The sequence below is a fragment of the Pteropus alecto genome, unplaced genomic scaffold (genome assembly GCF_000325575.1).
Source record: "Pteropus alecto unplaced genomic scaffold, ASM32557v1 scaffold5, whole genome shotgun sequence".
Lineage (NCBI taxonomy): Eukaryota > Metazoa > Chordata > Mammalia > Chiroptera > Pteropodidae > Pteropus > Pteropus alecto.
This window is the reverse complement of record NW_006441953.1, coordinates 10,984,938-10,997,411: the sequence shown is the minus strand read 5'-3', so window position 1 is coordinate 10,997,411 and position 12,474 is coordinate 10,984,938. Positions and strand designations below refer to the sequence as shown.

Here is a 12,474-nt window from a genome sequence, read left to right as displayed (position 1 = left end):
AGAGGAAAGTAGAGAATAATTAGAGCCAGTGCCAACAAGGAAGGCATCCAGGAAACCACGTGTAGACACAGGGACTCTGTGGGAGGTGACACTACATAGGGCAAGCAAAGGGTTCCTTGGTTGGCTTAGAACTGACCCTAATCATCAGTGAGATTTAAAAGGTACTGTGAAACGCAAAAATTGTGCACAGACAAAAATCATGCAATAAAAGAAAAAAAAAGTGGGGGAAGGAAGAGATTATTGAAAATCTCCAATAAGGAGGCCCTGTAGGAGAACAACACAGTGCCTGGAAGTCTAGAAGGGCCAGGAATTTCCTGTGCTGCTGCCGCCACAATCCACTGCTCCTATGGCTGTGTAGTCACATGAAGGACCTGACTTGAACTTTTATGCATGTGAAAAATACGTATATTTAAACACTAGAATCGCCCTCAATGTGTCGAGATGCTATGACTCATCTCTGGAGAAAGAATAACTGGGGGATGGGAGGTATTTATACAAAGAAAAGAAAAAATGCAATGTATTCTCTTGTCCCAGGCTCAGTCCAGTACATATGCCCTTCGATGGGAATGATAGAATCTGCTGCACTATTTAAATTGGTATTTCTCTCAATTTTTTTAGAGGAATAAGCACATAGTTGATGTATTGAAAATTCTATGCACTTATTTTATAGTGCTACAGTATTATTATATTAGAACTTATATTATTTTTATGTTGTTCATCGTCTCCTGTTAAAACTTCTTAATGGAAGTTCTATATACATGTTTATTTGATATCAATGATAACAATTCCTACAAATATGATATTCAAATTTAATCAAATTGTTTTGAGTGCTCATTATGAACTGGGTAACATGCTATATATTAGCACAGAGACCTCACATTCTTCTCATATCATCACCATGAAGTAGTTTTTAAAATTACTTTGAAATAATTATAGATTCACAGGAAGTTGCAAAAATATTACAGAGAGGTCTGATGTCATCTTCATCCAGTTTTCCTCAGTGGTTACATCTTTTATAACTGTTATATAATATTAAAACCAGAAAGTTGACATTGATACAATGTGTGTGTAGAGTTCTATGCCATTTTATCACATGTGTAGATTTGTGTAACCACTGCACTCAAGATACAGAGTTATCCTATCACCACAAAAATCTCCCTTGTGCTACCTTTCTATAGGCGCAATCACTAATCTGTTCTACATCTTTATAATTCTGTAATTTCAAGAATGTGATATAAATGGAATCCTAGAATATATGACTTTTTGAAACTGGAACTTTTCACTCAGCATAATCCCCTGAGGTCCATGCAAGTTGTTGCATGTATTAATGATTTATCCTTTTTATTACTGAATAATTTCTCATGGTGTGGATGTATCATATTTTGCTCACCAACTGCAAAAATTTTAATTATTTTCAGTTTGGGGGTATTACAGTAAGGCTGTTATGAACATTTGTGTATTAGGTTTTATAAGATGTGTGTTTATGTTTAATAAATCAAATATCAGAGCTGAGATGGAGGAGATAAATAAATTTTCCAGAGCACTGAACAGGTTTCCAAACCCAGATGTTTTTACTTTATCTCCTGTGTTGTTTCCAATGATCCCATATTAACCGATAACAAATCATTCTGCAGTGTAAAAAAGTTATGACGATATATTTGATTCCTTCTTGATTAAATACTGGTTTTAGAATAATATCTGCTCAAAGACTTGATTATTCTCAGCATCATGTATGCACATCGATTCATTCACTTATTCACAAAGACTGTTGTTTTGGTGCCCATGAGGTTCTAGGCCTGCGCTTAATGTTGAAGCAGGGCCCTGCTCCGTGAGGGCTTTCCCAAATACGGCATCTGTAGCAAGGAAGCAGCTTGTTCGAGGTTTGCTGGTTATAATAGGTTTACATTTTAGCTGGAAAAAATGTTTACCAACAGATAATGTGACTGCTATCATAATATTTAAATGTGTATTCTTAAATTTAAATTTTCTAGAAGATTTGGGTTAATATATTTTGCCTTGTCTTAGGAAAGCAATTGCTGAGCATGCACGCACGAATATGCAATCCAATTTTGCAAAGTATGCAATTTAGGAATTATTTCAAACAGGGATGAGGTCTGGATGAGTTTTTGTTTGTAACTTGTTCACAAATTAATGATTTCTTCTACTTACTTTGTGTCCCTTTCTCTCAATAGCATGAAAAATTAATCAACCGTCCACAGAGTACCAAAAGAATTTCTACAGATCCTCTAGGTGAGAAATTATAGCAGCGCTTTTTTTTCTCTTATATTTTTTATTTTATATTTTATGTAAATCTTTTTATAAAACAGAATAGATAACTTTGCAATTAAACAATCATTAGGTTTATCAGCCTAATAAATGAGTTTTCCTTTGGAAGTCATGCCCAAATAGACCAAAACATACTTGAATGTAGACATAATTAAAATTTTGTTAAAATCTACAAGAAGTATGAACCCTACTACGTATTATTTTACTAAGATAATTTGTAACTACTTACTTTGGTAAATAGGCCACTAAAGTTTTTTTGAAGTGTTGGCTATTAAATTGTAAATCTTAAAGTATGGTCAGTTCAAATTTACATTTGAGGGCAATACACTTTAAATAGAGGTATACTGGTAGGAAAACACAAAAGAAGCCTGTGATATTTGATTGTGGTTATGAATAAATCAATTACATAATAATGACATAGCTATTTCAGGGTAGAATTTGATGCATTTATTCTATTTTAGCCTTAAAAGTAACTCTTTTGTGATGTAAATAGTTACTACTGTGACACTTTATTGGTCTTCAAAAGATATAAGTGAGTTTGTTTTGCTATGGTGTCAGTCCCACCACTGATGACACGGCTTTCCATTCAGGGGTTATCTTTATGAATTTATATAGAATATCTGCAGGTTTTACTGAATTACATTAGAAGAGAGTAGGATGGGAATAAATCTTAGTGTTATATACCCTCTTGGAGATATAAAACTATTTTCAAAGAGAGAGCAGGTGACACAGAAACACAAAACACCAAAGCCAACACCCCCTCCAAAAAACCCCAAACCAAACCAAACCAAACCAAACCAAACCAAACCAAACCAAACCAAAATAATAACAGTAGATGAAAGCCCAGCAAGTTTGTTAAGTTTTGAATAATTTGATGTTGAAATAAAAGCATTCTCACTACTGTCGTTACACCACCAGACAGCACAGGCTTCTCCAAACGTTCCCATGTGTACCCAGAAGTCCTAGTCTGTTATACAATGTGCTGTTTCTCGACCAATGCCATCTCAGCTGCTGCAGGAAGGATGATGGTTGATAAGATCAGAGCAACATAAAACTATAAAAAGTTTTAAATGCTAAGTTTAGACATTTAGACAATAGTTTACGAGTGTTTATAAACAGGAACAAATGAGATCAGATTAGACTGAAAACTTCTCTTTATTAGTTGTGTGGAACACTGAAGTCAGTGAAAATGGATAGTGTGGATATGAGTTAGACCCCGGTTCATGCAATACTCCAGAAAAGAGGGGTAGGTCACAATTAGGATTGAGTCAGTAAGGCTGGAAATTGGGGGCAATACCTGACACATGTTTAGAGTTAGAACCAATAGGACTGGGTACATGAGTTAAGAAACAGGCTTTGAATATTACATGTTGTAGCTTACTCGGCTGAGTGGTCACATTTATCAGGAAAGTGAACAGAGTGAAGGATCAGGTGGTGGAAAGAGAGAAAGGTCAAAGTTGATTTTGATTTGAGAAATATGGAGTTTGAAATGGCTGTGGTCTATACTGGTAAAGATAACTAGGAGATGAATATTGCAAATGTTCTAGCAGGATTTAGGAAAACGAAGCCACAGATGAACATAAAGTAGATCTAGGCTATTTCACAAAGAGGAAATGAATAGGTGAGGCAATGAGAGTTGATTAATTCATTGAGGGGAGAGGACCCAAATAGAAGAGGCCTGAGAGAGAAAGCAGTAATTCAGCATTATCAGGGAGAGTCAACAAAGGAGAAAAAAGAGGTATGTGGCAGGAGAGGGAATTGGAGAATGTGGGTAGGCCATGGAACCCAAGGGAAGGAATAAAAATGCCTTGTGGCTTCAGAGAAGATGCAGATCGAAAATCAGTTGTAAGTAGTAATTAGGAGGGCTCTAGGGAAATGGTAAAGAAAGGTTTCAATAGAATTTTAAAAGAGGGAACAGAACCCTGAAAGTAAAAGTTTAAGGAGGGAGTTGATAGTGATAAGCTCGAGGTATCAAGGTTCCATTAGGCATTAAAAGATTTTTATGGTAAAGGGAAGTGGAGAAATAGCTCAGTACCTTGAAAGAGTAGCAGAAGCAAAGAAAGAGGCTTGAGAGTGTTTGTGAGAAGCATGGCAAGACCCTGTGGTGAGGAGGAGATGAAGGAACAGGTGTAAAGGGATATTACTTTATGAAAAACACAGTGAGGGATGGAATCTGGTAAACATGGAGGAGTGAGATTTTGTAAGAAAATGGTTTCAAAATGAAAACAAGGTTATGAGAACAGGTCAAATGGCTTTGGGTAAAGTAGGATTCAGACACTGACTGAGTGAAACAGATTGAGGGTGAGACTGGGGTTTAAGAATGGCAAAAGAGATTTGGGTCATTGCTGTAGAAAGTTTTCAATTGAGTTTAGGAAAAAGATTTTTTTTAATGGATTTGTAAATTGCTAGGAGCTCAAATAGTATAAAAAGCATGGAGGTCATTAATTACATGCCGCATAGGTCATAAGCCCAGGCAGCCCAGTAGTTAAATGCAGGGTGAGGTTTGGGGATTGACAGATTGAGAGCAATGAAAGCTGAAGAGGACAACAGAGTTTCAGGTGGATGCAAGACCATCGATGTATGTAGCTGGTCATTAGGAGCAGCATGGGTACAGAGGTATGTGAAAGTCAGTAGGGATGATTGAATGACTGTGGGCATCAAAGGAATCACTGTATTAGTAGTGATGGGGGTAAGAAGCATATTAAGCAGGAGCAATGGAACAGAGGCTGTGGAAGTTTAGCAGATAGTAATATTATTGGCAGTAATATTAAGAAATGGAGGCCATGGAAGTGAAATAATTCTGGTTGATGAAACTTGAGGATTGGACACAAGAGTCAGTTTCTAATATGGAGTCACACTCAGGTCATTGACGTTGACTAGACTAAGGAACCACATGGTCAGTGGCGTGACTGATTATCAACAGAGTTGCCGACTGATGCTACCTGTTGATGGCAAGAGATCGATGATGTAGATGGGGAAGATGCTACCTGTGTAGTATGGACATGAACATGAATACACGGCATGATGGGAGCAGAATGTTGGTTTGAAAGTGACAAAGGAGAGCAAGGAAATGTTGGCTCCAAGTCCTGAGTAGCCCTCAGGGAAAAGCGTAAATTCCGTAAAATCAGGGGCAATTTGTGTGAGGGGGCACATGGCAGGAATCTCTGAGTAACAGGTGGCAGACGTAGAATTCTTCATTCACGCCAGACCAGGGAAACTGGTATGGGAGCGAGCATCAGAGTGGGAGAAGGCGATGCAGGCTCGTGCTGACATATGGAAGGAAACAGGAGTAGGGCTTAGGGATTCACTACAAGTGTTGGGTCTGAGTTACACACTGAAAAAAATAATAACAGAAAAATGGAATCATGAGTTTAGGTGGTAGATGGGAGTCACAGGGTAAGGGAAGAAGTATGCTGAACATACGGGATGTATCCAGAGGAGATATTTGTGGTTCTAAATAGTCCAGAGGCCAGGGTTAGGTGTTGGTGTAAAGACCTCCCACACAACTCTTTCCATAGTGAATCTCGGTGAGTCTGTGTGTGTCTGTAGTTGGAGGTGTGTGTGAGGACAGCCCAGCTGCCGATATAATTTATATCAGATTAGCACTAATTAGGAGCAGTATGTTTTGAACATAAGAATATCTTTTAATATAGTGCTACTCGAAGTATGGTTGGGGACCCCAGGGTCAGCACTACCTGGAGCTTCTAAAAAGGCTGTTTTACCCCGCCCCTAGTTCTGCTTAAACTATCTGGAGCAGAAGCTAAAAACAATTTTAAATAAGCCTTCGTAGGCCTTATGGAAGTTAAAATTTGAGAAGCATTTCTAACCCTCGGCAATTAGGTGGTTCCCTCAGAAGACCCCAGAAATTCAAGGCTCTCAGCTGGCTCCCCGGGTGGTCCCAAATCTTTCTCCTGCTCAGAAGCCAAACTGGAGAGTCCTTAGATTTCCTGTGCATAGGTGTGGAGGGTTAGGTGAACACCTCCTCCAGGACAGAGTCCTGACGCCCACTGTTGCACGTATGCCTGACAGAAACCCTGTGGGAAAACTTGCTCTACTGGCTGGCAGATGAGCTTTCGGAAGAAAACGCCACGGCTCTCTCCTCATCCCTCCCCCTTCGCCGCAGCACCATTCAGCTCATCAGACTGAAGAACCCGGATGACCTCACAGAACAGATCCACGAATTTCTTGGCTTCTGGAAAAAATCTCTCCCGAATTCTACTGATAAACTTCGCCTGCTGGCTCGTCATCTCCGCAAGATCGGCAGGAGTGATCTTTCCGAAGAGCTCAGATTCAAGTGGGAAAACAGAGTGTTTACCGAACCACAGCCGTGGTTCGATCCGGGGGAGTAAAGCCGGGTTGCTCTTTTCTTTTGCCCTAGACTAAGGGTCGTCGTTGATTTTAAGATCGTTTCTGTCAACATTTTACTAGCAGTTTCCAAGAAATGTTGTTCGGAGTGAATCCGTTTGATAGGTGTGCTGTTGAGACAAGCGGTGGAGCAGTAAAAAGCATTCCTAGGTTGGAGTGCTTCTTCAAGAGTTCAGTGACATATGTTCTGCGGGCATGATTGTCTCGGGTTCAGTCAAACTTAATAGCATTTCTAATAGAGTTTGCTCTGTTCACAGTTTAATAGCTGAAGTTGCTTTCTATGTGTAAAGGAAAGATATGATATACAGACTCCTTTTTATTATTACTTACAATAGCAATATAGATAAAAACACATTGTTATCTATCTACATAAAAGTAAAATAGTTACCCAGGATTCCAAGCAACGAATTCTCATGAGGTGCATAGGGTGGAGCCCACAGGTAACAAGGTCGAATAAACTGGGCTGCAGAGACTTGATGCTGATGATAGCAAATTGCTTTAAGAAAACAGACAAGCTCTAAGTAAGTTAAAAATAGAATAACACTTCAGCTATTAACTGCCAGTAAACTTTTCTTTTAATAAAATGTAGTCTGGAATAGGGAAAACCTCATATTTTATTATTAGTGGAATGAGGCAAGCGCAGAGGAAATGAAGTATCAGTGAAAAAATTCAGGGCTCTTTCACCTACATAGGAGTGAAAACTCTGCTTTAAAATCTTTTGACAGAAACCTTATTACATAAGCTCTATATGCTCATCGTTGAAGAAACACAAAGGAAAAAACCCACAAAACTGAAAGAAAAAAGAGTAATTACCAAAACTCCTCTATCATTGATATTCCCTATTAATGCCTAGTATATAAACTCTGAGACTTTGGAAAACCCCTTAGTTTCCTGAAACAGGGTGATGTGAATGGGACATGACAATAGTTTTACCAACTCATTAACACAGAACTACCAGAGCCCTGGCTTGCAAACAGCAGTAGCGATTGGTTTCAATTATTGAATACCTGGAAATTAATGAAATTACATGAAAAACTGAACATTTATATGGTTCTGAAATTTAAAGTCAAGATTTCCTTCTGCAAATTAACCAGGAGCTGACTTAGATATCTATTTGGTTATGTAATGGAAAAGGGAATTTCAATTTTCAAAAAACATTCCTATTAAGAAACATTTACTAGTCATGATTTTTTTTGGTACATGTTTCCAGAAATGTACAATATTTTTCATGTGTTCTTCAAATGAAGAAAACAGACTGAAATATTCATTGTTTATCTGACTACGAAATAACAAAAAAGTAAAGAAGACAAAATTTGCCTCTTATTTCAATCCTAGAGATTACTCTTATAAACATTTTGGTGTATTTTCTTGCAGTTTTTCTTTCTTCCTGGCAGGAAATATTTCTAGTTCTACATATATAAATACACTCACATATGTGCTCATCTGTACACACACTAATATATAGAAATCCCTTCATACATATCCCCTCATTCACCTCTTTTTCACTCACTCACATCTTATATCCCTTCTCCATGTCCTCACAGCCCCATAAGCACTCACTCTTACACACACATCCCCTCCCACACACTTCTAGCAAGAATATTTGAACATATATACATATACCCTTTACACACACGAATGAGCTGGATTCACATCCACCTGTGCGTCCTCATATGCACGCATCTTCTGTCACAAACACATCCTCCTGCACACCCCACTCCCACCTTTTGCACACACTTATTCATATACAACCCCATACATATATCCCTTACACACACAATCTCAGGTCCACTTGTATACTGTCACATATGCTTTTACAAACTCACACGCACACCTCTTGAATGCATCTTTTTATGCACATATACTCAATAACATACATATTTACAGCTATCCACATACATATATGCAAGAACACCATCTCCCTTTATCTGTACACCTTTAAACACACACAGTCTCACAAACACACTCTCTCACACCCCACTCTCACCTCCTTCTCTCTCTTACACACACACACACTCATTTACATACCTTCACAGGAACACATTCCTTCACATATATACTCTGACAAGAGTTTTTCACCAGAATTAGAAAAAAAATACCTGTATTATTGCAAAAGTAAGAAAATTTGAAGGTATATAAAGAAAAAAATGGACCATCTCTTCAACACCTCCTCTCTCTTAGATAATCAAAGGAATCAGTCACATACAGGGCTTGTGCCTTTTGTGTTCGGCGTGTCACACCCATGCCCCACCTTTGTGCACCCTGCTCTCTGCCTACTGGTCTGACCTGGGTAGACCACATCAGCAATGCCTCTGGTTTCTGCTGGGTTTGAGTAATAGAGCCCCAGCAGGAGACTGAGAGGAAGAAGGGGAGTGAGTTAGACTGTTGGCTTTTCTTCCTCCCTTCGAATTCACTGTGGCCAGGCTGTGTCTTTCACCTATTGCTCTCCTCTCTCAGCAACTCCCTTCTGAGTTTTGGAAACTGGTCCTCCTCTTGCCGCTTCAGGTCTGTGGTTGTAACAGCTCTGTCGCTACACTATCCTTCGTGGTTCCCCTATAGTGCTGCCCACTGTTTTGAGACTAATCTTCCTCTAAACTCTTAATGTGAGTGTATAGTATGTTTCATATTGAGATTCTGACTGATATTCCCATAGCAACCTACACACTTTTGTTTCTGTGTTATATATACAGTTTAAAATATTACTGTCTTTTATTAAATTGTGAGCATTTTCCAATATCTTTAAATGTTTGAATAGCTACATAAATCTTATTTCATAGCGATACCATAATTAATTTTAGTATCACCTATTTTTGTTATTCTTACTTTACAAATGAGAAAAACTATATTTCAGAGTTACAGTGATAACCACCCAGTGGTAGGGCCTGAACTAAAGCCCAGATGATTCTGTTTTTAACATTCTTTTACCTCTACTTCCAAATTTCTACCCCTGGCTCCTTGCCCCAACCCCCAGCCACCCCCAGCAGTTCTCTTTCTTCCATAACTATGAGTCATCCTTTTCCATTTCCCTGAATACTCAACTGGATTATGTGTCTATGGTACCTGTTCCTAAGACTAGTTACAACACTTCTATGCTCTGCTGTGATTGCCTACTTATCTGTGTTTTTCTCCAACCTCAAGTTGCTTGAGGGCAGAGACTGAATTTTGCTCATCACTGAATTTGCAGTACTCCACACAAGACACAGCACATAATAGACACTCAATGAGTCTTTGCTGAATTAATGCATAAATAACATCTAAAGGCTCATGTGCTAGGATCCTCTTCTCCTGATCCATCTTCTTTCTGGAAGCAATTCTATGGAGGCAGATGTTATGTCTGAAAAGGTAAAATTTAGCTTGGATTGTAAACATCTGCCCTGCCATTTATCAGAATGGAATAACAGACACAGATGAAGCCAGCTGCAAAGTTGACGGGATTCAATATTTCTCCCCAAAACACACTGCAGCTATAAATTGTCCCCTTCTTTAAGTTACTGCTGCTTTTTTTTATACACTGTGAAAATTTGTTTTAAAAAATTACAGACTATCAGAAACTTTGCTGTTTGAAATCATATCAGTAAAAAAGCAATATACCTCTCTTATCTAAGTCACTTTGACACAGAAAAGCAATCTCAGTCAATAGCCCACATACAGAACTTCTGATAAAGGCTTTCTGGATACAAATTGAACATCTATCTCAACACTAATGTTTCGAAGAAAACAAGACTCTGGGTCCACTTTGCGGTGCAGACATGAGGTTGATCTATTTACACAAACTCCATTTTCCTTTGAGCTCATCAAAACACTCAACTCCATCCAACTCCTATGTCCTAAAATAACTCTGTCTTTGCCTTTGTTTAGTGAGATACCACTGTTCCTTTGGCATGCAATCTCCCTCATTGCAATGTCAATAAACTTGACCTTGTAGACTTAGGGTGATTGAGCTCTGACAGCTGTGCTTCTCTGCTCTAGCCCAGTGGTTCTCAAATTGGCTGTGTGTTAGAATCAGCACTTGGTACCTGCACTCACCCTGAAAAAAATTTGAAGTACTCTACGATTCATCCTAGGAATCAGATTTTTAAAGCTCCCCAGTCGATTCCGCAGCCAGGTTTAAGAATCATTCCTCTAGCCAAATGGACCCAGAAAAAACCTGTAGTGTTAAAATTCAGTTTTACTTGACCATGACTCAGCCCTTTAAATCAGAACCTTTGTCTGTAGTCCTGAGGAATCGCTATTCTTAGTGAATACCTCAAGTGATGCTTATACACGTGGAAGCTTAAGGACATTGCCTACTGTATTTACTTCCTGTCCAAAGCACTCTCTTAATTTTAATTTTAATTTTCCATGGTTAGCACAGAACCAAGAGTAACACAGAAGAGTAGCACAGAACCAAAGAAACAGAGCAGACTCTGTGCTACAATGAATACAAAAGTCTTTTTCTCTGAGTTTATAGTGGTCTTTTGAGACAATTTATGTGTTCACAAGACTAAGCAGGGTGGGGTTGGGAGCTGAGGCCAGGAATTGTTGGAAAGAAGGAACCCTTAACCCAGGCCTTATGCTAGCAGAGGAACCAAATATAGAGTTTTATTAATGTCTCCTAATGAAAATAGCTGTGCCACAATCACAAAGATGAACTGCCTTCCCTGGAAGCTAATTATTGTACATTTTTAAATCTAATCCATTAATAGACTACATACTCAATCATACACTGTAAATTAATATTTTTGATTTGATTTTTTTCTCTCATTTCAGAGACCAGCATTATGTTTCATTGTATTTTTTTGTGGCTAAAAAGTTTTAAAATGCATGATGTTATGTTCTATTTTTTATACTTATTTTTGGTTATTTTTACATATGCTGAGGGCCTCAACAATTGAATGACCCTGGCCTTGCTCCACTGGAAAGGCCCTCCCTGTCTGTGCCAGACAAGTTAAAAAAAAAAAAAAAAGAAGTCATTGCAAATGCCTACATGCGACCACGAGAGGGCATTGGTGTCTCAGGGAAATTTAAGGAAACCTCTGAGACTAGAGAAAAATTCCTTTATGTTATCAAAGAACTGTTTTGCATGTTTCTTTTCAAAAACTCATGAAATTGTTTTAGGGCATAATTTGTCCTATGGTTAATATATTGTTAACATAATAGTACATGTTTTTGTGGCTAACTTCTGCTCTAATATTCTCAAACATGTAATTCCCATTTGACATGAAGAAATAAAGTATATAGAAACTGCTGCATTTATCCAGGTCATTATGTTACACTGTACCTTCTGTTCAAGCAAAACAATAGAAATAACAAATCAATCTATTATTGATCATTGGAACTGATGTGTGGAATTTTTTTGAAACTGTCTAGAAATAGAAATTGAAAGTATAAACTACTGACAGTACTATAGAATAAATGTACTTCTGATTCGCTTCACTTTCCAATAAATGCTATTGACTGATGTGATTTCTAAAGGATTACCTTCTAATTTTTGAAAGACCGAATGGAGTATTGTTATGGTTTATCAATACATATAATGGCTGACATACATTAAAAATGAATCTCAGAATTATGATTATTTAAAAACAACGGTGATATTTTTCAGAATATTTTTAGTCGTGATGTTACTAATATAATATACTTCTTGAGATAAATACCAAAAGAAGCTGAATATTCCCCCTTTCACAAAGCATCACAAAACACAAACCAGCAACACTGACGATAGAACAACTGTGAACATGAAAGGAAAATCGGCAGCAGAATGGAAAATAGTAGACTGTGCGAGGATGGCCACTAAAACATGATGGAGTGTATCAAATATTTGCTGCTCGTGTTTGTGGGAGG

General features: G+C 38.0%; 1 protein-coding gene across 1 annotated transcript in view; it reads left to right on the top strand.

Annotated features, from left to right (window-relative positions):
• The window catches only part of DTHD1 (death domain containing 1), a 53,869-nt gene extending 47,234 nt beyond the window's left edge, over positions 1 to 6,635 (top strand). The window contains exons 8-9 of the mRNA XM_006919067.1: positions 2,193 to 2,250; positions 6,316 to 6,635. Coding sequence (XP_006919129.1) covers positions 2,193 to 2,250; positions 6,316 to 6,635 — 378 coding nt within the window. The remainder of the gene's footprint in view (positions 1 to 2,192; positions 2,251 to 6,315) is intronic.
• The last annotated feature ends 5,839 nt before the right edge of the window (positions 6,636 to 12,474 follow it).